Source organism: Thalassophryne amazonica, chromosome 5 (assembly GCF_902500255.1).
Source record: "Thalassophryne amazonica chromosome 5, fThaAma1.1, whole genome shotgun sequence".
Classification (NCBI taxonomy): domain Eukaryota; kingdom Metazoa; phylum Chordata; class Actinopteri; order Batrachoidiformes; family Batrachoididae; genus Thalassophryne; species Thalassophryne amazonica.
Window position 1 is genome coordinate 120,041,822 of NC_047107.1, and position 26,073 is coordinate 120,067,894.

Genomic DNA, 26,073 nt, shown 5'->3' on the forward strand with positions numbered 1-26,073 from the left:
ATGATAATTTCTCAGTTAAAATCACAAAAATATCTTCTACTGAAGAGCGCACCTTTCTTTTCATAGAATTCACGTTGGGGAGAAGGACTGGAATGAGGCTAACCTTTTACATGATTAAAACTTTCCCAATTACTCACAATGTTCTACAACCCCAGTATTAACAAAGATTACACCCAATTTCAGGACCTGCTTGGTCTTTTCTTCCCCCAAAATTACAAACAATAATGTGTCAAATATCTGTAATGGGACTTCGCCCTTCAATGTGTTGTATTAAAGAGTAGAATTCTGCTGACTTTTGTGGTATTAACGTTCTACTTTGCAACTTGGATTTTCAATATCACCTTTATTAATTTATACATTATGAAATTATTAAAGATGATACATTTTTGAATCATTTGACATTGCACAATGGCGTAATTACTTTGTATACCACACACACACACACACACACACACACACACACACACCACACACACACACACACACACACACACACACACACACACACACACACACACACACACACACACACACACACACACACAGAGTACCTTGATGCCACTGTGGACAGCGACCACGGGCGGCTGTCTGGGGGTAGAAGTGATGGTGATGGTGCACATCTGGTTATCCAGACGGTTGCTGTCGCCATCATAAACGGTAAAGTGGAAGATGTCGGTAACAGACTGACTGCCGATATCCAAGGAAGTGATGTACCTGCCGGAAGAGACGCTGGTGAGTGTTACTTTCAGGTGAAGAAGAAGAAGAAGAAGAAGCAGATACAAGAAAACCAACACTGAACTTCTGTGACAAACAGCTGTCCAGAATCTCACGGGTGCTGGTTTTCACCGAAATAAACACGCAAAACTTTTACAACAACTCGGGTGTGAATTTTTTTCTGCCCCACTCAGCAGTGCAGAAAGTGGCTGTGGATCCATTACCAGCGACCACAGTGGCACATGAAGACAAACCAGAAAGAGACTAGTGGAGTCTCCTGGAAGCAGCAGTGATGATTAATGTCTCAATATCCAAGTGTGTGATCCATGACCATGTTTGTCCTCTTGCTCCCAGGGTCGCTGAATCCTGACTTTATTTTTATTTTATTGTACCGCTGTCGGAGGTTGTCTCCATTGTAACTGTTTAAGTATATCTTAAGGAAGTCTAACCGGAGTATTTTAAGTGCACTGTTTCTCTTAGTGGTACAGCGTTGCTAAAATTTACATAACAATTGTTCATTTTGTCATAAAAGCACCAAATTTCACACACATATTATAAATGAAATCATGTTTATTTTTAGATGTCAGGGAATCCGGGAGCTGACCTCTAATGACCTATAGGGATCAATGAAAAATTACACAGGGATCAAATTAAAAAAAAAATGTTCCAATTATATTTAAAGGTATACCACATTATTTGTCTGATCACAAAGATTCCAAAAAGGTACAGTTTGTGGCATACACCATGTTTCAGTTGTAAATCCACGCAAGTCTTTGTACATGAAGCCCCTGATCTGGTGAGTCAGTTGTTGGTGCCACAGGAAGAGATGGAAAATATAATGAGCAGGAGCTGGGAAAAGATATTGTTGTTTGGGAATGTTTCATGAAGAAAAACCAGTCCTGATTCCTGCTGACATGGATGCAGTAAAGATTGATTATATTTAGATAATAACTGTTATATTCTGAAGATTTAGTTTTATGTGTACCCTACGCATACACAAATAAATAAAAAATAAGCACCTTTTGTGACCTCAGTTAATCACAAAAATAACACTTCATATTTTGCTTCATTGCAATCTTATTGAATACTATTTTAAACATCTGCTTTAAGCATCTATTTGTTCTTGTCTTAATCCTTGGAAAGCATTGACAAAATCAAAATTCATACCACTATAATCTTGGCTGATCCCATTTAATACCCATAAAAACAATTCTCAGCTCCTTTTGTTTAAAACGAGAGAGAGCAGCTAAAGACAAAAGCAAAACGAACGATTGGAAGCTCGTCCCAGGAGGTCATCCTTCGCCGCTGCTAATCAGGGTCTGCGTTATGGAAATGAAGCAATTAGCGTGTGAATATTAGGGTGCCGGCACGCACTTCTCGCACAGGGCCTCAGTGCCTCTCGCAAGTTTTATCACAGTGATGCTAATATGCCAGCGGAGCCACCGAACGTGATGGAGAAAATGAATTTGCTGCTGATTTGTTTGTATTCATAATGTGAGCGGTGCTCTTTTCTCTGATGAGGAGGAATGTCAGAGCGAGTGAAGGAAAACATCTCAGCGAGCCATTACCTCTTCCTCTGCTGCTCTGGGGAGGAAAAATAAGCCCCCACAGCTGCAAAATGCACTCAAAGAAATCGATCACAGCTTTGTGTGTGTGAAGAACCCTCCGAGCCTTTTTATGTCGTTTAGAGTGCAGTCGACGCCAGCAGCTCGCTGCCGTCCTGCAAAAACCTCTTCAGGTCATTTCAACGTCTGAAAATAGTGTGCAACACGCCGGATTTGAAAACAATCCGACTTCATTTGGAGGTTAAGGTGAAACAAAGGTGTTTTTTTTATCTTCGCTTCCTGATAAACTGGGACAAATATTTTTATTGTTTCTGACAGGCTAATAACTTCTTTGTGTTTGTGTTGTTGAAAAAAATTTAAAGCGATCATTTGCTCCCTGCTTAGTGAACGTCTATTGTTTAAACAATAACTGCATGCAGAACCAGCTGAGGGGGTTTAAAAGTCTTTTTGATGCAGACTTTATGATGAGAATCTTTTGATGAGCTTCGAAAAAAGTATTTCAACCATCACGTGGAAATGAAATAAAGGACGGTGTTTTGGGTCATTTTATTACAACTTTTGTCTTTGATGTTGTTCAGTGGAGAGCTTTCAAACCTCAGCAGAAGGATTTCTTCATTAAAACTTTAATTTGAACTGCAGAATACCAAATAAATCACCCATCACAGTACTGACAAATATATTTAGGGCCCGAGTAGGCAATGTCCTAAGAGGACCCTATTGTAATTGCGCTGTTTATTATTATTATTATTATTATTATTATTATTATTATTATTATTAGGGCCCGAGTAGGCAACGTCCTACGAGGACCCTATTGTAATTGCGCTGTTTATTATTACTATTATTATTATTATTTATTATTATTATTATTATTAGGGCCCGAGTAGGCAACGTCCTACGAGGACCCTATTGTAATTGCGCTGTTTATTATTACTATTATTATTATTATTATTTATTATTATTATTATTATTAGGGCCCGAGTAGGCAACGTCCTGCGAGGACCCTATTGTAATTGCGCTGTTTATTATTATTATTATTATTATTATTATTATTATTATTATTTATTATTATTATTAGGGCCTGAGTAGGCAACGTCCTACGAGGACCCTATTGTAATTGCGCTGTTTATTATTATTATTATTATTATTATTATTATTCTCACTCTTGAAATCGAAATTTCGGCCTCTTCCCATGTTCAAAAACTCATCAAACTTTACAAAGTCGTTCGGCCAGATCCGAAATTCGATATTTTGGGGGCATCGCACATGGTCGCAGAAAAATCGCGAATTGGTACACATGTGTGACTTGCACAGACGTACAAAAAAGTCTCTTGCACCATGGGTCTACTCCAAACAGGAAGTCGGCCATTTTGCATTTTCTTCTCATTTTGAAATGATTTCCACGTTGTATTTGAACGAACTCCTCCTAGGGATTTTGTCCAATGCACTTCAAATTTCTTTGACAGCATCCAAAGATGATACTGACCAAAAGTTATCGAAAGCGTTTCTCTATGTTGAAGGGTGTGGCCGCTATGGTGCTGCCATTTTGACCCTTTGCCATGGAACATCAAGTCAACTCCTTCATGCTTTGCCTCACTGACTTGAAACTTCACACGTATGATGACGGTTGGCCCCTGAACACACCCAGCCCTCTGTTTGTACACTGAGCGCCCCCTAGTGGATGAACAATCAACATGTCATAACTCCTTGATGCATTGTGTGATTTGTTTAAAATTTTAACTGTGTGAAGAGTGGTTGCCCCTGCATGCACATACACATGTGGTCACAAGGGCACCCACTGGCCTGGGTAGGCGGTTGCCCGGAACGAGGGCCCGTATATGACTGCTTGCAGTCCTAGTTTTTTATTATTATTATTATTATTATTATTATTATTCTCACTTTTGAAATCGAAATTTCGGCCTCTTCCCATGCTCAAAAACTCACCAAACTTTCCAAAGTCGTCCGGCCAGATCCGAAATTCGATATTTTGGGGGCGTCGCACATGGTCGCAGAAAAATCGCAAAATAGCGCCCCCTAGAAATTTTCAAAAACCCCTCCGCATTGGGCTATTTTCATCGTAGCCTCACGAAATTCGGTACACATATTTACCATGCCAGGATGCACGAAAAAGTCTCTTACTGTCATGGTGAAATATCGGCAGGAAGTCGGCCATTTTGATTTTATGTTTCGATTTTGAGCAAATTTTTGCCATTTTTGGCCATTTCCACTACTTACATTTGAACGAACTCGTCCTAGGGATTTAATCCGATTGTCTTCAAATTTGGTCAAAATCATCACAACACAATGGTGATCAAAAGTTATCAAAAGATTCTAATTAAGTCAAAAGGTGTGGCTGCTAGGGGTCGTCAAACTTTGGCGAGCTTTTCGGAGGACGCCATTTCACTTCGAACGGCTGTCACACCCACATACTTCATCGTAGATCCTTCAAACTTGCTGGACATGATGAGGGCTCTGCCCTGAACGTCTACATATCTTAAGTTCCCACCTGCGCCATAGTGCCCCCCGCTATTTTTACTTTAAGAGGTCCTGATGTCACATACTTAATCCAATCAACTTCATTCCACTTTTAAAACATGCAGAACAAATTGGTGAACATAGGCGATAAACGCCGTAAAGTTACGAGTAACGGCGTCCGTGTGGCAGCGTACCGAATATTGCCCATTCGCCATGAAATTACGTTCTTCCTTTTGACGGCTTTAATTTTGGCACATCATCATGAAAATTGATTCACAGGTCGAGCACGACAACCTTTTACAATTCATAGGGGCGTCGCCCATGGGCGGGGCAAAATGCCTCAATAGCGCCCCCTTGAAACTTTCAAAACCCCCTCCCCATAGGGTTTTTTTTGGAGTAGGGAGATGAAAATTGGTACACATGTGTGACTTGCATAGACGTACAAAAAAGTCTCTTGCACCATGGGTCTACTCCAAACAGGAAGTCGGCCATTTTGAATTTTCTTCTCATTTTGGCATGATTTCCACATGTTGTATTTGAACGAACTCCTCCTAGGGATTTTGTCCAATGCACTTCAAATTTCTTCCAGATCACCCACAGACGATACTGACCAAAAGTTATCGAAAGCTTTTCTGTATGTCGAAGGGTGTGGTCGCTATGGTGCCGCCATTTTGACCCTTCGCCATATGAACATTATACTTAAACAGGTACTGATGTCACATATTTAACCCCATCAACTTCCTTCCGCTTCTAAAACATGCAGATCAACTTGGTGAACGTAGGCGATGATCGCCGTGAAGTTACGAGTAACGGCATCTGTGTGGCGGCGTGCCGAATATTGCCCATTCGCCATGAAATTACGTTCTTCCTTTTGACGGCTTTAATTTTGTCATATCATCATGAAAATTGAAACACAGGTCAAGCACGACAACCTCTTACAATTCACAGGGGCATCGCCCGTGGGCGGGGCAAAATGCCTCAATAGCGCCCCCTTGAAACTTTCCAAAACCCCTCCCCATAGGGGTTTTTTGGAGTAGGGAGATGAAAATTGGTACACGTGTGACTTGCATAGACGTACAAAAAAGTCTCTTGCACCATGAGTCTACTCCAAACAGGAAGTCGGCCATTTTGCATTTTCTTCTCATTTTGAAATGATTTCCACGTTGTATTTGAACGAACTCCTCCTAGGGATTTTGTCCAATGCACTTCAAATTTCTTTGACAGCATCCAAAGATGATACTGACCAAAAGTTATCGAAAGCTTTTCTCTATGTTGAAGGGTGTGGCCGCTATGGTGCCTCCATTTTGACCCTTTGCCATGGAACATCAAGTCATGATAACTCCTTCATGCTTTGCATGATTGACTTGAAACTTCACATATATGATGACGGTTGGCCCCTGAACACACCCAGCACCTCTGTTTGTACACTGAGCGCCCCCTAGTGGATGAACAATCAACATGTCATAACTCCTTGATGCATTGTGTGATTTGTTTAAAATTTTAACTGTGTGAAGAGTGGTTGCCCCTGCATGCACACGCCCACATGTGGTCACAAGGGCACCCACTGGCCTGGGTAGGCGGTTGCGCGGAAGGAGGGCCCGTATATGACTGCTTGCAGTCCTAGTTATTATTATTATTATTATTCTCACTTTTGAAATCGAAATTTCGGGTTCTTCCCATGCTCAAAAACTCACCAAACTTTCCAAAGTTGTCCGGCCGGATCCGAAATTCGATATTTTGCGGGCCTTACATTTGAACGAACTCGTCCTAGGGATTTCATCCGATCGTCTTCAAATTTGGTCAAAATCATCACAACACAATGGTGATCAAAAGTTATCAAAAGATTCTAATTAAGTCAAAAGGCATGGCTGCTAGGGGTCGTCAAACTTTGGCGAGCTTTTCGGAGCACGCCATTTCACTTCAAACGGCTGTCACGCCCACATACTTCATTGTAGATCCTTCAAACTTGCTGGACATGAGGACATGGCAAGTTGTTGAACGTAGGCGATGATCGCCGTGATCTTAGGAGTAACGGCTTCTGTGTGGCGGCGTACCAAAGGGTGTGGCCGCTGTGGTGCCGCCATTTTCAGGTCACTAAAATTAACATTAAATCGGTGTGTAACTTTGCAAAAACAATGTCGGACTCTGTAGTTTTCTCTGGGCCCCTCCCCAATCGGACCGGGAGTGACATGTTTAGCCGCATGTTCTCCTTGAATTGCTGGCTGTCTGAGTGGTGTCCAAAAAATTAGGTGGGCTTCATAGATAACTGGCAAAGCTTCTGGGGAAAACCTGGTCTTGTTAGGAGAGACGGCATCAATCCCACTTTGGATGGAGCAGCTCTCATTTCTAGAAATCTGGCCAATTTTCTTAAATCCTCCAAACCGTGACTATCCAGGGTTGGGACCAGGAAGCAGAGTTGTAGTCTTACACACCTCTCTGCAGCTTCTCTCCCCCTGCCATCCCCTCATTACCCCATCCCCGTAGAGACGGTGCCTGCTCCCAGACTACCAATAACCAGCAAAAATCTATTTAAGCATAAAAATTCAAAAAGAAAAAATAATATAGCACCTTCAACTGCACCACAGACTAAAACAGTTAAATGTGGTCTATTAAACATTAGGTCTCTCTCTTCTAAGTCCCTGTTGGTAAATGATATAATAATTGATCAACATATTGATTTATTCTGCCTAACAGAAACCTGGTTACAGCAGGATGAATATGTTAGTTTAAATGAGTCAACACCCCCGAGTCACACTAACTGTCAGAATGCTCGTAGCACGGGCCGGGGCGGAGGATTAGCAGCAATCTTCCATCCCAGCTTATTAATTAATCAAAAACCCAGACAGAGCTTTAATTCATTTGAAAGCTTGTCTCTTAGTCTTGTCCATCCAAATTGGAAGTCCCAAAAACCAGTTTTATTTGTTATTATCTATCGTCCACCTGGTCGTTACTGTGAGTTTCTCTGTGAATTTTCAGACCTTTTGTCTGACTTAGTGCTTAGCTCAGATAAGATAATTATAGTGGGCGATTTTAACATCCACACAGATGCTGAGAATGACAGCCTCAACACTGCATTTAATCTATTATTAGACTCTATTGGCTTTGCTCAAAAAGTAAATGAGTCCACCCACCACTTTAATCATATCTTAGATCTTGTTCTGACTTATGGTATGGAAATAGAAGACTTAACAGTATTCCCTGAAAACTCCCTTCTGTCTGATCATTTCTTAATAACATTTACATTTACTCTGATGGACTACCCAGCAGTGGGGAATAAGTTTCTTTACACTAGAAGTCTTTCAGAAAGCGCTGTAACTAGGTTTAAGGATATGATTCCTTCTTTATGTTCTCTAATGCCATATACCAACACAGTGCAGAGTAGCTACCTAAACTCTGTAAGGGAGATAGAGTATCTCGTCAATAGTTTTACATCCTCATTGAAGACAACTTTGGATGCTGTAGCTCCTCTGAAAAAGAGAGCTTTAAATCAGAAGTGTTTGACTCCGTGGTATAACTCACAAACTCGTAGCTTAAAGCAGATAACCCGTAAGTTGGAGAGGAAATGGCGTCTCACTAATTTAGAAGATCTTCACTTAGCCTGGAAAAAGAGTCTGTTGCTCTATAAAAAAGCCCTCCATAAAGCTAGGACATCTTTCTACTCATCACTAATTGAAGAAAATAAGAACAACCCCAGGTTTCTTTTCAGCACTGTAGCCAGGCTGACAAAGAGTCAGAGCTCTATTGAGCTGAGTATTCCATTAACTTTAACTAGTAATGACTTCATGACTTTCTTTGCTAACAAAATTTTAACTATTAGACAAAAAATTACTCATAACCATCCCAAAGACGTATCGTTATCTTTGGCTGCTTTCAGTGATGCCGGTATTTGGTTAGACTCTTTCTCTCCGATTGTTCTGTCTGAGTTATTTTCATTAGTTACTTCATCCAAACCATCAACATGTTTATTAGACCCCATTCCTACCAGGCTGCTCAAGGAAGCCCTACCATTATTTAATGCTTCGATCTTAAATATGATCAATCTATCTTTGTTAGTTGGCTATGTACCACAGGCTTTTAAGGTGGCAGTAATTAAACCATTACTTAAAAAGCCATCACTTGACCCAGCTATCTTAGCTAATTATAGGCCAATCTCCAACCTTCCTTTTCTCTCAAAAATTCTTGAAAGGGTAGTTGTAAAACAGCTAACTGATCATCTGCAGAGGAATGGTCTATTTGAAGAGTTTCAGTCAGGTTTTAGAATTCATCATAGTACAGAAACAGCATTAGTGAAGGTTACAAATGATCTTCTTATGGCCTCGGACAGTGGACTCATCTCTGTGCTTGTTCTGTTAGACCTCAGTGCTGCTTTTGATACTGTTGACCATAAAATTTTATTACAGAGATTAGAGCATGCCATAGGTATTAAAGGCACTGCGCTGCGGTGGTTTGAATCATATTTGTCTAATAGATTACAATTTGTTCATGTAAATGGGGAATCTTCTTCACAGACTAAAGTTAATTATGGAGTTCCACAAGGTTCTGTGCTAGGACCAATTTTATTCACTTTATACATGCTTCCCTTAGGCAGTATTATTAGACGGTATTGCTTAAATTTTCATTGTTACGCAGATGATACCCAGCTTTATCTATCCATGAAGCCAGAGGACACACACCAATTAGCTAAACTGCAGGATTGTCTTACAGACATAAAGACATGGATGACCTCTAATTTCCTGCTTTTAAACTCAGATAAAACTGAAGTTATTGTACTTGGCCCCACAAATCTTAGAAACATGGTGTCTAACCAGATCCTTACTCTGGATGGCATTACCCTGACCTCTAGTAATACTGTGAGAAATCTTGGAGTCATTTTTGATCAGGATATGTCATTCAAAGCGCATATTAAACAAATATGTAGGACTGCTTTTTTGCATTTACGCAATATCTCTAAAATCAGAAAGGTCTTGTCTCAGAGTGATGCTGAAAAACTAATTCATGCATTTATTTCCTCTAGGCTGGACTATTGTAATTCATTATTATCAGGTTGTCCTAAAAGTTCCCTAAAAAGCCTTCAGTTAATTCAAAATGCTGCAGCTAGAGTACTGACGGGGACTAGAAGGAGAGAGCATATCTCACCCATATTGGCCTCTCTTCATTGGCTTCCTGTTAATTCTAGAATAGAATTTAAAATTCTTCTTCTTACTTATAAGGTTTTGAATAATCAGGTCCCATCTTATCTTAGGGACCTCGTAGTACCATATCACCCCAATAGAGCGCTTTGCTCTCAGACTGCAGGCTTACTTGTAGTTCCTAGGGTTTGTAAGAGTAGAATGGGAGGCAGAGCCTTCAGCTTTCAGGCTCCTCTCCTGTGGAACCAGCTCCCAATTCAGATCAGGGAGACAGACACCCTCTCTACTTTTAAGATTAGGCTTAAAACTTTCCTTTTTGCTAAAGCTTATAGTTAGGGCTGGATCAGGTGACCCTGAACCATCCGTTAGTTATGCTGCTATAGACGTAGACTGCTGGGGGGTTCCCATGATGCACTGTTTCTTTCTCTTTTTGCTCTGTATGCACCACTCTGCATTTAATCATTAGTGATCAATCTCTGCTCCCCTCCACAGCATGTCTTTTTCCTGGTTCTCTCCCTCAGCCCCAACCAGTCCCAGCAGAAGACTGCCCCTCCCTGAGCCTGGTTCTGCTGGAGGTTTCTTCCTGTTAAAAGGGAGTTTTTCCTTCCCACTGTAGCCAAGTGCTTGCTCACAGGGGGTCGTTTTGACCGTTGGGGTTTTACATAATTATTGTATGGCCTTGCCTTACAATATAAAGCGCCTTGGGGCAACTGTTTGTTGTGATTTGGCGCTATATAAAAAATTGATTGATTGATTTTGACCCTTTGCCATAGAACATCAAGTCATGATAACTCCTTCATGCTTTGGCTGATTGACTTGAAACTTCACATGTATGATGACGGTTGGCCCCTCAACACACCTGGCCCCTCTGTTTGTACACTGAGCGCCCCCTAGTGGATAAACCATCAACATGTCATAACTACTTCATGCATTGTGTGATTTGATTGAAATTTGAACTGTGGGATGAGTGGTTGCCCCTGTACGCACATGCCCACATCTGGTCACAAGAGAACACACTGCCCTGGGTAGGCGGTCGCGCGGAACGAGGGCCCGTATATGACTGCTTGCGGTCCTAGTTATTTACTGTTTTTTCCAGGTGTTTTTTGGGTGAAAATTAAAAATAATAACTCTGTGTGTGTGGGTGTGTATTGTTTGTTGTTGTTCATTTGGTTCTTCCTCCATGTTTTCTTCCACTTGTGGTGAACTGTTCATTTCTGATTGTGTCCTTAACCTCTGAGAAATGTGGTTTCTCCTCTCGTCACTTCTGCGTCCTCCCCTGTGTCACGTGTTTTTCTCCGTTCCACTTTTGTTCTTTGAGTTAATTTGTTCCACAAAGCTCCTGTGGTTTCTCTGTGTTCAGTTTTCCCCCCTCAGTGCTGTGAGCGATATGTACGTCTTTCTGTGTAGTTTACGTCAAGGGGCATATGGGACAATGATGTGGCTCCATCATCAACATGTCACAAGTTGCAAATTTGTTTAATCAAATGGGTGATTCATTCAAACAAAGCGTTAAACAGAGGCTATTGTGGTGAAATTTCTCCAAATCATGGGCGCAATTTGGTGGGGGATAGGGGGGACATGTCCCCCCCACCTTTTCAACCAGGGGGGACAGAATATGGTATGTCCCCCCCACCTTCTGACATCAATCAATCAATCAATCAATTTTTTTTTTATATAGCGCCAAATCACAACAAACAGTTGCCCCAAGGCGCTTTATATTGTAAGGCAAGGCCATACAATAATTATGTAAAACCCCAACGGTCAAAACGACCCCCTGTGAGCAAGCACTTGGCTACAGTGGGAAGGAAAAACTCCCTTTTAACAGGAAGAAACCTCCAGCAGAACCAGGCTCAGGGAGGGGCAGTCTTCTGCTGGGACTGGTTGGGGCTGAGGGGGAGAACCAGGAAAAAGACATGCTGTGGAGGGGAGCAGAGATCGATCACTAATGATTAAATGCAGAGTGGTGCATACAGAGCAAAAAGAGAAAGAAACAGTGCATCATGGGAACCCCCCAGCAGTCTACGTCTATAGCAGCATAACTAAGGGATGGTTCAGGGTCACCTGATCCAGCCCTGACATATATGTGTGTACTTGAAACATGCTATGCCAGTCTTATGTGCAAACCATGTCAGTCTTATGTGCAAAACCATGTCAGAATAGTATCTTTGTTTCTGCAAGTTTGTATTTTTAGCAGCATTGACTTGTTTACAACACCTGTTTCTTGTTTGTCACATTCGGAATTTTCTGGGACTGCATTTGCCCTGATTTGAAACCAAAAATAGTTGCCTCTAGGGACTAGTGTCTACACATACGAGGTCTGTCAATAAAGCAACGGTCCTTTTTATTTTTTTCAAAAACTATATGGATTTCATTCATATGTTTTTACGTCAGACATGCTTGAACCCTCGTGCGCATGCGTGAGTTTTTCCACGCCTGTCGGTGACGTCATTCGCCTGTGAGCACTCCTTGTGGGAGGAGTCGTCCAGCCCCTCGTCGGAATTCCTTTGTCTGAGAAGTTGCTGAGAGACTGGCGCGTTGTTTGATCAAAAGTTTTTCTAAACCTGTGAGACACATCGAAGTGGACACGGTTCGAAAAATTAAGCTGGTTTTCAGTGAAAATTTTAACGGCTGATGAGAGATTTTGAGGTGATTCTGTCGCTTTAAGGACTTCCCACGGTGCGAGACGTCACTCAGCGCTCTCAGCCGCCGTCGTCAGCCTGTTCAAGCTGAAAACCTCCACATTTCAGGCTCTATTGATCCAGGACGTCGTGAGAGAACAGAGAAGTTTCAGAAGAAGTCGGTTTCAGCATTTTATCCGGATATTCCACTGTTAAAGGAGATTTTTTTAATGAAAGACGTGCGGACGGATCCGCGCGTTGGGACGCAGCCGACGCGGTGCGGCGGCACAGGAAAAACACCTCCGTGTTGATAACCATTTGTAAAATCCAGGCGGCTTTTGATGGCTTTCAGTGGAGTGAGTATATGAGAAATTGTTTAACATCAGGACATGTTCCAACTTGTCCTTAAGGCTTTCAACAGAGGTGTTTTTCCTGTGGCGGGTCCGCACGTCTTTCATTAAAAAAATCTCCTTTAACAGTGGAATATCCGGATAAAATGCTGAAACCGACTTCTTCTGAAACTTCTCTGTTCTCTCACGACGCCCTGGATCAATAGAGCCTGAAATGTGGAGGTTTTCAGCTTGAACAGGCTGACGACGGCGGCTGAGAGCGCTGAGCGACGTCTCGCACCGTGGGAAGTCCTTAAAGCGACAGAATCACCTCAAAATCTCTCATCAGCCGTTAAAATTTTCACTGAAAACCAGCTTAATTTTTCAAACCGTGTCCACTTCGATGTGTCTCACAGGTTTAGAAAAAATTTTGATCAAACAAAGCGCCAGTCTCTCAGCAACTTCTCAGACAAAGGAATTCCGATGAGGGGCTGGACGACTCCTCCCACAAGGAGTGCTCACAGGCGAATGACGTCACCGACAGGCGTGGAAAAACTCACACATGCGCACGAGGGTTCAAGCATGTCTGACGTAAAAACATATGAATGAAATCCATATAGTTTTTGAAAAAAATAAAAAGGACCGTTACTTTATTGACAGCCCTCGTAAGTATCAATGGACCATATGATAATTTACTAAATTCTGAAAGTTAGAAAAGGAAATCGTATGAGTGTTGTCATTAGTGCCACTTCGAAAATTAAATTCATGATAAGTAATTTATCCTAAACTTATGATCTGTTGTTTTTTCAAACTTATGCAAAAACAAACCTTGAGAAAAAAAATACAGTATGCGATAGTTAATAATTATTAAGAGCCTGTTCTTTCGTATTTATGAATACATTTTACCACATTGCAGTTGTTTTTTTAATGAAAACTCAACCTATCATTCTTTTTGAGTTCTACACGTGGTGATACCTTATTTACACCAGAATGTTAATAAAATCAATGCTGGCTATTGTCAGAATAACGTACTTATATCCACAGTTTCAAATTGTATAAGTCAAATGCTGTCCAATTCATGGTCTTCTCAAAACATTAAAATTACTGTTCTGGATGCTCAGAATGCATCTGAGCTTATCTAGAAATCGTTGGCCCCCAGACCCCTGGCCTATTGGCTTCGGCCCTGTGGGCCTCGCACTTTGTCCCCCCCAATTTCTAGTTCTAAATTGCGCCCTTGCTCCAAATTAATTTTTCAGCAGTTGGTCAAATCTGGTTTACAAAAGATGTCTATTCAACGCATTTAATGTTTGACATAAATTATCATAAATACAGAACTGTGTCAGCTGTGCGCTGTCAAAAAAAAAAAAGCCTCCAGAACTCTGCCATGTGAACAGATTTAGGGATTATTTTCAAATAAGAATTTACGTTTATTGTTATAATGCATATGTGTGAACACTTAAGATTTTTTTCTGGAGTTCATGTGTTTTCTTGTTGCTCAGTAGCTGTAGGATAGTGGTGAAGAAGACCGTAACAAAGAGACCTGTAACGTGAACACGCCGAAGAAACGTGACACTTTATCGTAACGACACAATCGGTAAGTACTTTTACTGCTGTGTCTCTCTCTCTCTCTCTCTCTAAAAAAAACAACAAAACAAATTAGTGTTGTTACTTTTTATTTTATGATGGTCATGGTGTGAACAAGGCTATAGGCTTGCTAAGCTAAAGCTAGCATGCTAATGCTGATTGAGCATAAATTATTAATCAAAAATACCCCCAAACTATTTTCACCACACATTTGTGTGTGATGTTTGGTCATTAGTGAAACTGGCTTCATAACTGGTTGTTTGTGCAGCTTGTAATATTTCATTTTTAGGCCATTTCACACCACCAATACATGGAAGCTAACTATTATGCTAACGTTGTCAGAATGCAGAAAACTCCATGATTAGATGTGCTGTATTTTTTGTTTTGTTTTCTTTTTACCTGTTGAATTTTCTTCTGTTTCTGAGAACCACAGTGGAAAAAGTAATTTGTTTTTGTGTTATCCTTTGTCAAACTACGTATTGCCAAGTAAATACATGCAAATGTATTTACTTTCCAAATGTTTGTATTTAATCTGTATGTTAAACTATAATTACAGAAACTGCAGTTATGTTGAAAACTCATGTCCGTGTGTTTTTTTAATGTTTACTTTTATTTACAGTGTCCACCACATCAAACTTATTCCTCCATCCAGAGGGACCAAGTAAAAAGATAAGTTTATAACATAAGACACTTGTGGTTTGTTCATATTAAAGGTGTTATGTAAAACATTCAGTCCCTACAGATGTCAATATTTGCTTATAAATATATATATAATGGGGTAATAGTGTCTGGAGCACAACATGACATCTGTCTGATCCACATCATGTAAACTCTGGCTTTTAGACATTGTGATTTGTCTGCAGTGTGTACAGAAGTCGGTGTCGCAGACCGAACGGTTCCCCCCTAAAAATTGGTCTGCCCTGCCTCCACTGTGCATGCGTCATTTCTGAGCTCAGCCCCTCGCCTAAGACAGCGTCTCTTCACCAAAGTGATCAAATGAATTAATGGGATTATTAACCATCAGATGACAAGGTAAAACCTCTTAAATCATTCTAAAGTCAGTTTTAAACAGAAACGAGGCGACACTCGGTGAAGCTTGGAAATGACCATCGTGCAGTGAACGCATCAGCTTGCAGCTCGTGTGGCTGTGGCGCTCTGATTGCTTCCTCTGTCTTTTATCATGAAATAATGCTGAATTTATGTGGAAATGATTGTTGTAAAGCTTCAGATATCTGTCGCTGAGATAGATGATGACTGGAGTGCAGTTTGAAGCAGAAACAAGGTGATAATCTGTGAATCGCGGCTAATGACCCATGCGCAGTGAAGGCAGGGAGGACCGATATTTTGGGGGGACTGTTCGGTCGGCGACACCGGCAAAATGTATTATTTATATTTATTATTTATTTCTCCAGGAGGTCAGTGTCTCAAAATTGCAGGACGTTAAAAAAATGGTGGAGCCAGAGGATGTTCCAAAGAGAACATTCAAAGATCACAGTGAAGAATGCAGGACAGAGGATGTCTTCCAGTCATTTTCTAAACTTTCATGTTCCAGTTCAGGGCCATGAAGTGCTGGAGCCTATCCCAGTGGATGCCATTTTTATATTAAATTAAAAAAATAAATAAATATATTTTTACATTGCATATTTAGAGGTTTTGAAGAAAAATAATTGTCTTCAGGTTTTGGTGTGTGACTTTGCCAAAAACAAGTAGCACTGCTTATAAACACACTGCATTTATATAGCGCCTTTTCCATAGATCTTTTTTTTAAACATTTTGTCAATGGAAAAATGGTCACTGGGGTCCTGGTGTCTCCTCAGTTTTACTTGTGGTTTGAAGTGTGCCATCACATTATGTTATTCTTGTGCTTTTGTGTCTTTTTCTGCTGTCTTTTATGATTATTTTTTTCTCCCGTTCCTTCACTGATCTTCATTTAATGTTAGTTCCTGATGATTCTGGCCCTTTGTTGTAACCAGAGGTGGGTAATCCCAACTTCAGCGTGTAAAAGTTCTATCCACCCACTTAACTAGCTGATTCCAATTAGTTTAACTTTTGAGGCAGGCAGATGATAATCAATGAATTCAGTTGTTTTAGGTGCACAGATAGAAACAATACATGCCAGGACTTTTACTCATTGATTCTGGGGTTACCAACCTCTGGTAACTGGTCACTGTTATAGTTTGCACATGTGTCACCCATTCTGGTTTTAGTTATCTTAAGTGCTCCATGTCTTACTGCTTCTACCTTTGATTGATGAGCATCGTTCTAAAGACGTTCCTTCCCATGTGTCCTCTGGCATATCATCGTGGTTTCATCCTGCTTTCTCGCACCACCTTGTGTTTCCAGTTTTAGCTTTTCTCATGTTTTTGAACATTGCTAAGTGTCTTGAACTCTGAGATTTGTGTTACGGCTTAAGGACACTGCAGCTATTTTGTCCTCGTGCCCTCAGTGTTTCATAGTATCTTCAGTGTTCCTACGTGTGTTCTTGCAGTAAAATCATTAGTGTTCCAGTTACGCCTGTGTTTGGACCCTTTGCTATATGTTCTGACCTCTGAATTTCCATGCTGCCTCAAGAACATTGTTGCCATTGTTGGACAGCTTCTGTTTTCATGACTTGCAGCTTCCTGAAAATCCCTAATGTGGTGCTCTTGAAAAGGCTGTTGCTAGTGTTGGACTGCCCTTGAGTTTTTGCTTTTGCTTGTGGGCCGACTGTGTTTCCTACCTGATCCTGTGCCTGTTGACATCCTCCATGGTGAAAGAGGAGTACTCTCTCAACTCCTGGTGCTCCTGCTGTGTCTGACTCCTGGTCAGGATGCCATACATTGGCACGGACACCAGCTGGATCTGAAGTTCTTCATCCGGGGATGTATTGTCCTGTGAAACATATGGCACTGTCACAATGGGGGTTGGAACTGTTTGAGCCAAAGTCCAAACTGTGCTGTACGCTTCATGTATAAAGAAGAAGTAAGCCCTATATATGCCCTGAGGCCCGTTGGAGCCCATATTTATCTCTGGATTCCATAATGTCAAGCAGATAAGAGTCTATGACTCCCCCTGAATGGGCGTCAATTCGATACAGGTTACTTCTCCAGCTGAGGCTGGTACCCATTTACAGCTGAGACCATGTAGATTAACCCCCAATCTCAATTCTCTTTTGTACTCATTCTCATTCCCCTTGGCCCTACCCCTACCCCTTTAAAACAAGGGGTAAGGTGAAGGGGTATGCCTCTAGCCCTATGAATTGAGACACCCCTCTGCCTTAGGGGGAAAAAAATTGCCAGTCTCAAACTGCCGTCTTCACTGTTTGTTAACATGGCAACCGAAATGCAACTTGTTGCAGTAGCCTGTTTGCTCTTTTTATTTTCTCGCCTTTCTGCGTAAATGCAAAGAAATAGAAGTCGGAGATTTCTTCGACACATCGCAATCATGTCATGTTAATTAATTTGTAATTTATAATAACAATAATTAATAGTATTAATAATTAATTATTTGTAATTAATTAATGTTAATAATACTAATAATAATTAATCAATAATAGTAATAATTAATATTGTTAATTGATTGATTAGTAATTAATTAGCAATTAAAATAAACACTTAAAATATATCAGTCTGTGTGGAATGAATATATACATTATACAAGTTTCACTTTTTGAATGGAATTACTGAAATAAATCAACTTTTTCATGATATTCTAATTATATGACCTGTATGTATGTTATGGGCTGCATCTAGTTCTGTTAACCTTATATTTCTTTTTTAAATTCTCCCATTTTTTGCATCCAGCCCTAATTCCTTTAGAAATTTCTTTGACAAATAATATCAGTCTATTAGGACGGCAGGTTATGTGTTACACATATACATGTGTGTGTATATATTTTCCAACTTATTCCCATTGGTGAAACTTCTCCTCATTTTCTGCCTGAAAGCTCATTAGCAGACGAGTGTGTTCAGGGCTCCCTGTTTGTTTACAAAATACACACACGTAACAGACCTTGAAATCCAACAGCAGGAATCGTTATTATCCAAAGATTTATGAACATACAAATTAACGTGCTTATCCTTTATCTTGATTTTCTCCATTGTGAGATATAAAAGTGTCTTATCGTAGTGTTCGTGTGTATGTGCGTTATAACGCCTCAGTGCACGAGCGAAGTTACGATATTCTTCAGAATGACAATATACGCAACATGCATCCAGCAGCATACACGTTGCTGTCATAGGCAACTGCCTGTAAAGTTTTTTGGCAAGTTATAACTTTCTAAACAGTGTAATTAAGTTATAACTCTCTAAACAGTGTAATTTGTAATGAAAGCCATTTCATTCGTGCGGCTCTGGGCGTCATGTTTGTTTCTTTGGAGCTGTATGCTCCTCCTACCCCTCTAAATGGAGTGTGCGTCCAGATTCACTCCATTTGGAAGGGTTTGTAGCCCTCCGCCTACCCCCCCCCCGCCTCACTCCAAAAAGAGAATTGAGACACCCCTCTATCTCTCGTGCCCTCGCAAAACGGAGGGGAAGGGGTAAGGGGGAAGGGGAAGGGCCAAGGGGTAGAATTGAGACTCAGCCTGTCTTATCTATGGACACAGGATGCATGAATGGGATTCAAACCCAGATCTACATATTGGCAGTCCACCTCCTTATCCAATCATTCGGCAGTCAATTCCTGGTCATGCTAAATGTCTGTGTCCTTGGACAAGACACCTCATCATCTCAGTCCAACCAGCTGTAAATGGGTACCAGCCTTGACTGGGGAAGCAACCTGTTTCAAACTGGCGTCCCACCCACGTGGAGTCATACACTCCCATCTGCTTCAGGTTCCAAAATCTAGAGAAGAACTGGCAGCAGTGGGCCTCAGGATTACATGTACATGTTTCATTGTCTTTCAGGCACGTCCAACTGCCTCAGGATTTCAAATTCAAAATTTCTAATTTTATTAATTTGTAAAGCGCCAACTCACGATGTGGTTGCTTTAAGGCGCTTCACCCAACACAAGAACAACATGAATCAAAAGATTAAAACACCACAATAAAAGAATAAAAACATAAAAAAGAATAAAAGAAAACATGCAATCACATAAAATACGAGGTCTACTAGAAAAGTATCTGACCTTATTATTTTTTTCAAAACCCATATGGATTTGAATCACGTGTGATTACATCAGACATGCTTGAACCCTCGTGGGCATGCGAGAGTTTTTTCACGCCTGTCGGTTGCGTCATTCGCCTGTGGGCAGTCTTTGAGTGAGGAGTCGCCCACCCTTTCGTCGTTTTTTTCATTGTTTAGGAATGGCTCAGAGACTGCTGCTTTGTTTGATCAAAATTTTTTCAAAACTGTAAGGCACAACTGAGTGGACACCATTTGATAAATTCAGCTGGTTTTCAGTAAAAATTTTAACAGCTGATGAGAGATTTTTGGTCTGGTAGTGTCGCCGTAAGGATGGCCCATGGGGCCTGACGGCGATCTGCGCTTCGAGGCGGCAGCGTCTCGCCGTTTCAAGTTGAAAACTTCCACATTTCAGGCTCTGTTGACCCAGTAAGTCGTCAGAGAACAGAGAACTTTCAGAAGAAGTCGGCATGAGAAGTTTATTCGGACATTCCATTGTTAACGGACATTTTGTAATGAAAGAATGTGCGGGCAGAGTATGTCGGGCCAGACCCGACCGCGGGGGGTCGCGACAGGAAAAACACCTCCTTTGGAAACCTTAACGGGCAAGTTGGAACATGCCCAAGCTGTTAAACAATTTTTCAGTTACTCACTTGTTGAAAGCCATCAAAAGCCACCTGAATTTTACAAATGGTTTTCAACACGGAGGTGTTTTTCCTGTCGCGGCGCACACAGATTTGCGCGCACGTCTTTCATTAAAAAATGTCCTTAAACAGTGGAATGTCCGCATAAAGTCCTCATGCCGGCCTCTTCTGAATCTTCTCTGTTCTCTCACGACGTCCTGGGTGAATTAAGCCTTAAATTAGGATGTTTTCAGGTCGAAACAGGCCGACGACGGCGCCTGGAAGCGCTGCAGGACGTCCCGCTCCGTGGGAAGTCCTTACACCGACAGAAACACCCCATAATCTCTCATCAGCCGAAAACCAGCTTAATTTCTCGAATAGTGTCCACTCGGATATTCCTCACAGGTCCAGAAAAAATTTTGATAAAGCAACGCGCGCCGTCTCGAGCAGCGTGTGAAACAAAGGAATTCAGCCGAGAGGGCGGGACCACATCTCACTCAAGGCCTGCCCACAGGGAAATGACGTCACCGACACACGTGAAAAAACTCACGCATGCGCACGAGGGTTCAAGCATGATTGGTGTAATCGCATGTCATTCAAATCCATATAGTTAAAAAAAAAATAAAAGGGTCGGTTTATTATCTAAGAGACCTCGTACTAACGATAAAACAGGGTCAAAAGATGAGTCTTTAATCTGGATTTAAAAATCTCCACAGACTGCCGTATCCGTGGAGGGACATCATGATAAGAAAAGGCTGTGTGACCTGCAGACTTTTTATTCATCCTAGGAACACGCAGCAGTCCTGCACCCTGCGAGTGCAAGGCCCGAGCCAGTACGTAGGGCTTAACCATGTCAGCCAGGTAGGGAGGTGCCAGTCCGTGCCAGTCCGGGAGGATCCCCCAGAAAGAGTTAGAGGACTTGGCTGAGGATCCGGACTCGGATAAGTGACAGAAAATGAATGAATGAATGAACAAACACTTTGAAGAGAAGGATAAACTATCTGCTCTACAACTAGCCATTAGAGGGCAATAGAGATGTTTTTTTTTTCCCTTTGAAGACCTTTTTCTCATGTCAACATGATTAGCTTAATAATTCACACAGTACACTGGGTTTGCAGTTATTTATTTGTCACATTCTGGGATGTACTGAAAACTCACCAGCATTTCGCATAGTGACAGAAAAAAAATTAAATAAATCACCAGAGGATGTTAGCATGTGTGGTGTCACTCACGGTGTAAGCCAGGTGTGAACGTCTGATGATGGTGCTGCTTTTCTCGCCCACTTCCACTGATAGTGTGGCTGTGGGGTCCCGCTGCGGCCCGTTGCCCCTGGCACCCTGCACCAAAACCTGCACCACCGTGGTTGCCATGGAGATACCATCGCTAACCGAGAAGGTGATGGAGTCGTCCTGGTTGGAGAGGCCGGCGTGCTGGTAGAGCAGAATGTTGCGGGTGATGTCGTTGAAAGTGAAGATATCACCTGATGGGAAGAAGAAGGTATGTTTTTGTCTCCTTGATTGCAGTTTACAGATATTTAAAAAAAATGAACCATAATAAAAAGCGCTGCACATCTCTGGTGTGCTTTTGAGTTTTGACCATTTTGGGGCAAGTAACTACCAAATTATGGCAACTTTTCCACAACCCAAAGCATCCTGTAATGTAGAATGGCCTAATCACATAACATGCTTGCTCGGGGGGTGGGGGGGTGGTGGGGGGGGGGGGGGGGGGGGGGGGGGTAGAAATAAACTAAACTGAACTGAATGTGTTTGTTCACCTTCTTCTCTTTTAGACACTGATCTAATTCCTGTGTGGTTAAAACATCCTGGAAAGATGATTTCTGGCCATTAATATAGCACCGTACTGAGTTATAGCCTCCAAAAATTTCTAATCACAATTGGGTAAAATACAAATTAGCACCAGCTTCCTGCCCCGAATGTGGTTTTGTGTTTTAGTTTTTACAAATTTGTTTTGTTCTTTTTTGGTCTACATTTCAATGCCTCAGTGGCCACCAGGCACACATACAATGAGAGAGCAAGAGAGAGAGAGAGAGAGAGAGACAGACAGAGAGAGAGAGAGAGAGAGACAGACAGAGAGAGAGAGAGAGAGAGACAGACAGACAGACAGACAGACAGAGAGAGAAGGAGTGTCTGCTTCGGCTTTATTCATACAAAGGCTGTGTGGACCTGAAATCGTGTTATGTGAGTTTATGAATGTAACAACTGTGAAACAATTACAAAGTAACCAATTTAGGGCATTTATGTGTCAATACCTATCCTCTCTCACACATGGACCCATTCACTGAATACCTCTCTCAACCATTTTCCTCACTGTCGTTCTAGTTTGACTAAATTTATACAAAATCCTTTAGGGGAGGTGATGGTCTAGTGGTTAAGCGTTGGGCTTGAGACCAGAGGATCCTCGGTTCAAATCCCAACCTGACCGGAAAATCACTAAGGGCCCTTGGGCAAGGTCCTTAATCCCCTATTTGCTCCCGTTGTGTAGTGGGCGCCTTGTATGGCAGCAGCCTGACATTGGGGTGAATGTGAGGCATTGATGTGAAGCACTTTGAACGTCTGATGCAGATAGAAAAATGCTATATACGAGGTCTATTAGAAAAGTATCCGACCGTATTATTTTTTTCAAAAACCATATGGATGTGAATCACGTTTGATTGCTTCAGACAAGCTTGAACCTTCGTGCGCATGCGTGAGTTTTTTCACGCCTGTCGGTTGCGTCATTCGCCTGTGAGCAGGCTTTGAGTGAGGAGTGGTCCAGCCCCCTCGTCATTGTTTCATTGCCAGGAAATGGCGGAATGATTTGGGCTTTTTTTCCATCAGAATTTTTTCAGAAACTGTTAGAGACTGGCAGCTGGAAACCATTAGAAAATGTATCTGGCTTTCGGTGAAAATGTTACGGGCTTGGTAGAGAATAAGGAGTGTTACTGTCGCTTTAAGGACGGCCCCCAGTGGCTGTGGGGCACACCGCGCTCCGAAGCAGCCATCGACAGGCTTAACGACCATTTCATTTCTAAATGGATGGCTGTCTGGACCCGTGACCATCGTGTGCCATTTCTCTGGTTATCACAAGAGCTGGACATCAACCATTTTCCAGCAGATTTCACTTTTAACAAGAGATTTTGTCATGGAAAGCCGAGCGGAGGCTTCGCGCATCATGATGGATTCGCTACTGGAGCGAGACAAAACCACCTCCATTTTAGTCTCACAGGACAGCTTTGAGATGGCGTTCAGACAGCTGTTGGTGGTTTTTCCATCGAGTGATTATCCGAGAAATTGAGGATGTGCTTGGACATGCCAGAACATGTCCTGTGAGGCTTCATCACGGCGTTGCTTTGCGCCATGCGGCACCGCCGCGTCGTGCGGAATTCCTCCGCACGTCTGTCTCAATGTGCCGAAAAAGTGCTGATGTCCACGTCTTTTCACAATTCCTGTGCTAGTCAGACGACGTCCCGGATAAAACACAGCGTCCAGTTTGGAAATGAACGGCACATTCCACTGTTACAGGAGTTTTTGTCATGGAAAGAGGAGCAGAGGCTTCGCGCGTCGCGGCGGTGCCGCATGGCGCACAGCAACACCGTGATGAAGCCTCACGGGACATGTTGGGACATGCCTATCTCGGCTTTCAGTGCTTACCAGTCCAGTAAGTATCAGAGAAATTGTGGAGAGCTGGGCCTGTCCTAACTTGTCCCATGACATGCCGAAACGGAGGTGTTCTTTGTCTCGCTCAAACAGCGAATCGGTCGTTACACACGAAGCCTCTGCGCGGCTTTCCATGACAAAATCTCTTGTTAAAAGTGAAATCTGCCGGAAAATGGCTGATGTCCAGCTCTTGTGATAACCAGAGAAAGTGCACACGACGGTCTCGTATCCACAGAGCCATCAGCTTAGAAATGATCTGGCATTTTCTGCCTCGTCGTCGCAGCTCGGATCGCGGCACGCCGAGCGTCCTTAAAGCCATCCTTAAAGCTGTAGTAATAGTCCTTATTCTCTGTGAAGCCCATAAATTTTCACCGAAAGCCAGATAAATTTTTCAAATGGTTTCCAGGTGCCAGTCTCTAACAGCTTCTGAAAAAATTCTGATGGAAAAAAAGTCCAAATCATTCCGCCATTTCCAGACAATGAAAATCTGACGAGGGGGCGGGACCACTCCTTCCACAAGGCGTGCTCACAGGTGAATGACGTCACCGACAGGCGTGGAAAAACTCACGCATGCGCACGAGGGTTCAAGCTTGTCTGACGTAAAAACATATGAATCAAATCCATATAGTTTAAAAAAAAAAATAAAAGGACCGTTACTTTATTGACAGACCTCGTATATCTATGTATGTGTACAGTTGTATGAAAAAGTTTGGGCACCCCTGATAATTTTCATGATTTTCCTTTATAAATCATTGGTTGTCTGGATCAGAAATTTCAGTTAAATATATCATATAGCAGAAGAATACACTGATATTTGAGAAGTGAAATTAAGTTTCTAGTATTTACAGAAAGTCTGCAATAATTATTTAAACAAAATAAGGCAGGTGCATAAATTTGGGCAGCCTTGTCATTTTACTGATTTGAATACATTTAACACTAATTATTGGAACACAAAATTGGTTTGGTAAGCTAATTGACCCTTGACCTCCTTACACAGATTAAACCAATCATGAGAAAGGATATTTAAGGTGGCCATTTGCAAATGTTTCCCCCTCTTTTATCTCTTCTAATGAGTGGCAACATGGGAACCTCTAAACAATTCTCAAATGACCTGAAAACAAAGATTGTTCAACATCATGGTTTAAGGGAAGGATACAAAAGGCTATCTCAGAGATTTCAGCTGTCAGTTTCCACTGTGAGGAACATAGTGAGGAAATGGAAGACCACAGGCACAGTACTAGTTAAGGCCCGAAGTGGCAGGCCAAGAAAAATCTCAGATAAGCTGAAGCGAAGGATGGTGAGAACAGTCATAGTCAACCCACAGACCTGTTCCAAAGACCTACAACATGATCTTGCTGCAGATAGTGTCTCTGTGCATCGTTCAACTATACAGCGCACTTTGCACAAAGAGATGCTGTATGATGCTGTAATGCAGAGGAAACCTTTTCTGCATACACACCACAAACAGAGTCGCTTGAGGTATGCTAAAGCACATTTGGAAAAAGCCAGCTTAATTTTGAAATAAGGTGCTGTGGACTGATGAAACTAAGGGCCCTGTCCCCCTGGGGAGAGGATTAATTGCGCATGAATTGAGTATACAAATTGCGGGCGTTCGTTGTAATCCGCAACAAAAATGGCCAAAAATGACAAACGTCCTGGTATGAATTATGGATATATTAATAATATATAGCGAATATATGATGAACAATCACGATTATATAACGCATGTAGTGAGGAAACTGATCTGACATAATGAGATTATCACGGCAGTATTATGGGTGTATTATGAATGCATCGCGCACGTGTTGCGCGTGCACGGCATCTGCATTTCGGTCATAAAATAAGCGCACTCGCTCCTTTCAGCATCACTATTCACACCAACAATACAGCCTCTGGAGCAAGTGCTGGACTTGGACAAGTTGATCACAGAGTTGTTCATGTTGTCATGCGAGGGTTAACTGTTCATGAGTTTGGGGAGCGGGAGGAGGGAAGCCGCTTGGGGTGTGAGACGGTGTTTTTTTTTTTTTTTTTTTTTTTTGAGAGTGTCACAGAAAACATACTTCAGCGTGAGTTGAGGCTAAACAGCAACTCTTCCTTTTATTGGTGTTAAATAAAAGTCCTGGAGGAGACCCGATTGCAGCAGCTACGTCTTTGTGGATCTACACAGCCGGACCGGCACTGACTGGCAGGTATGTCGCTTTCTGCCACATATAGTACTTTGGGTTTACATGACGTTTGTTATGCATTCACAGTTTGTCCGCAAATCAGCTGCAAAGCAGATGTA

The 26,073-nt window shown here is 41.9% G+C and overlaps 1 protein-coding gene across 1 annotated transcript in view; it reads right to left on the bottom strand.

Moving 5' to 3' along the window:
* The window catches only part of fras1 (Fraser extracellular matrix complex subunit 1), a 786,018-nt gene that overhangs the window by 116,664 nt on the left and 643,281 nt on the right, over positions 1–26,073 (bottom strand). Inside the window, exons 37-39 of the mRNA XM_034171199.1 lie at positions 21,366–21,613; positions 17,131–17,282; positions 552–714 (exon numbers count right to left, since the gene is read on the bottom strand). Coding sequence (XP_034027090.1) covers positions 552–714; positions 17,131–17,282; positions 21,366–21,613 — 563 coding nt within the window. The remainder of the gene's footprint in view (positions 1–551; positions 715–17,130; positions 17,283–21,365; positions 21,614–26,073) is intronic.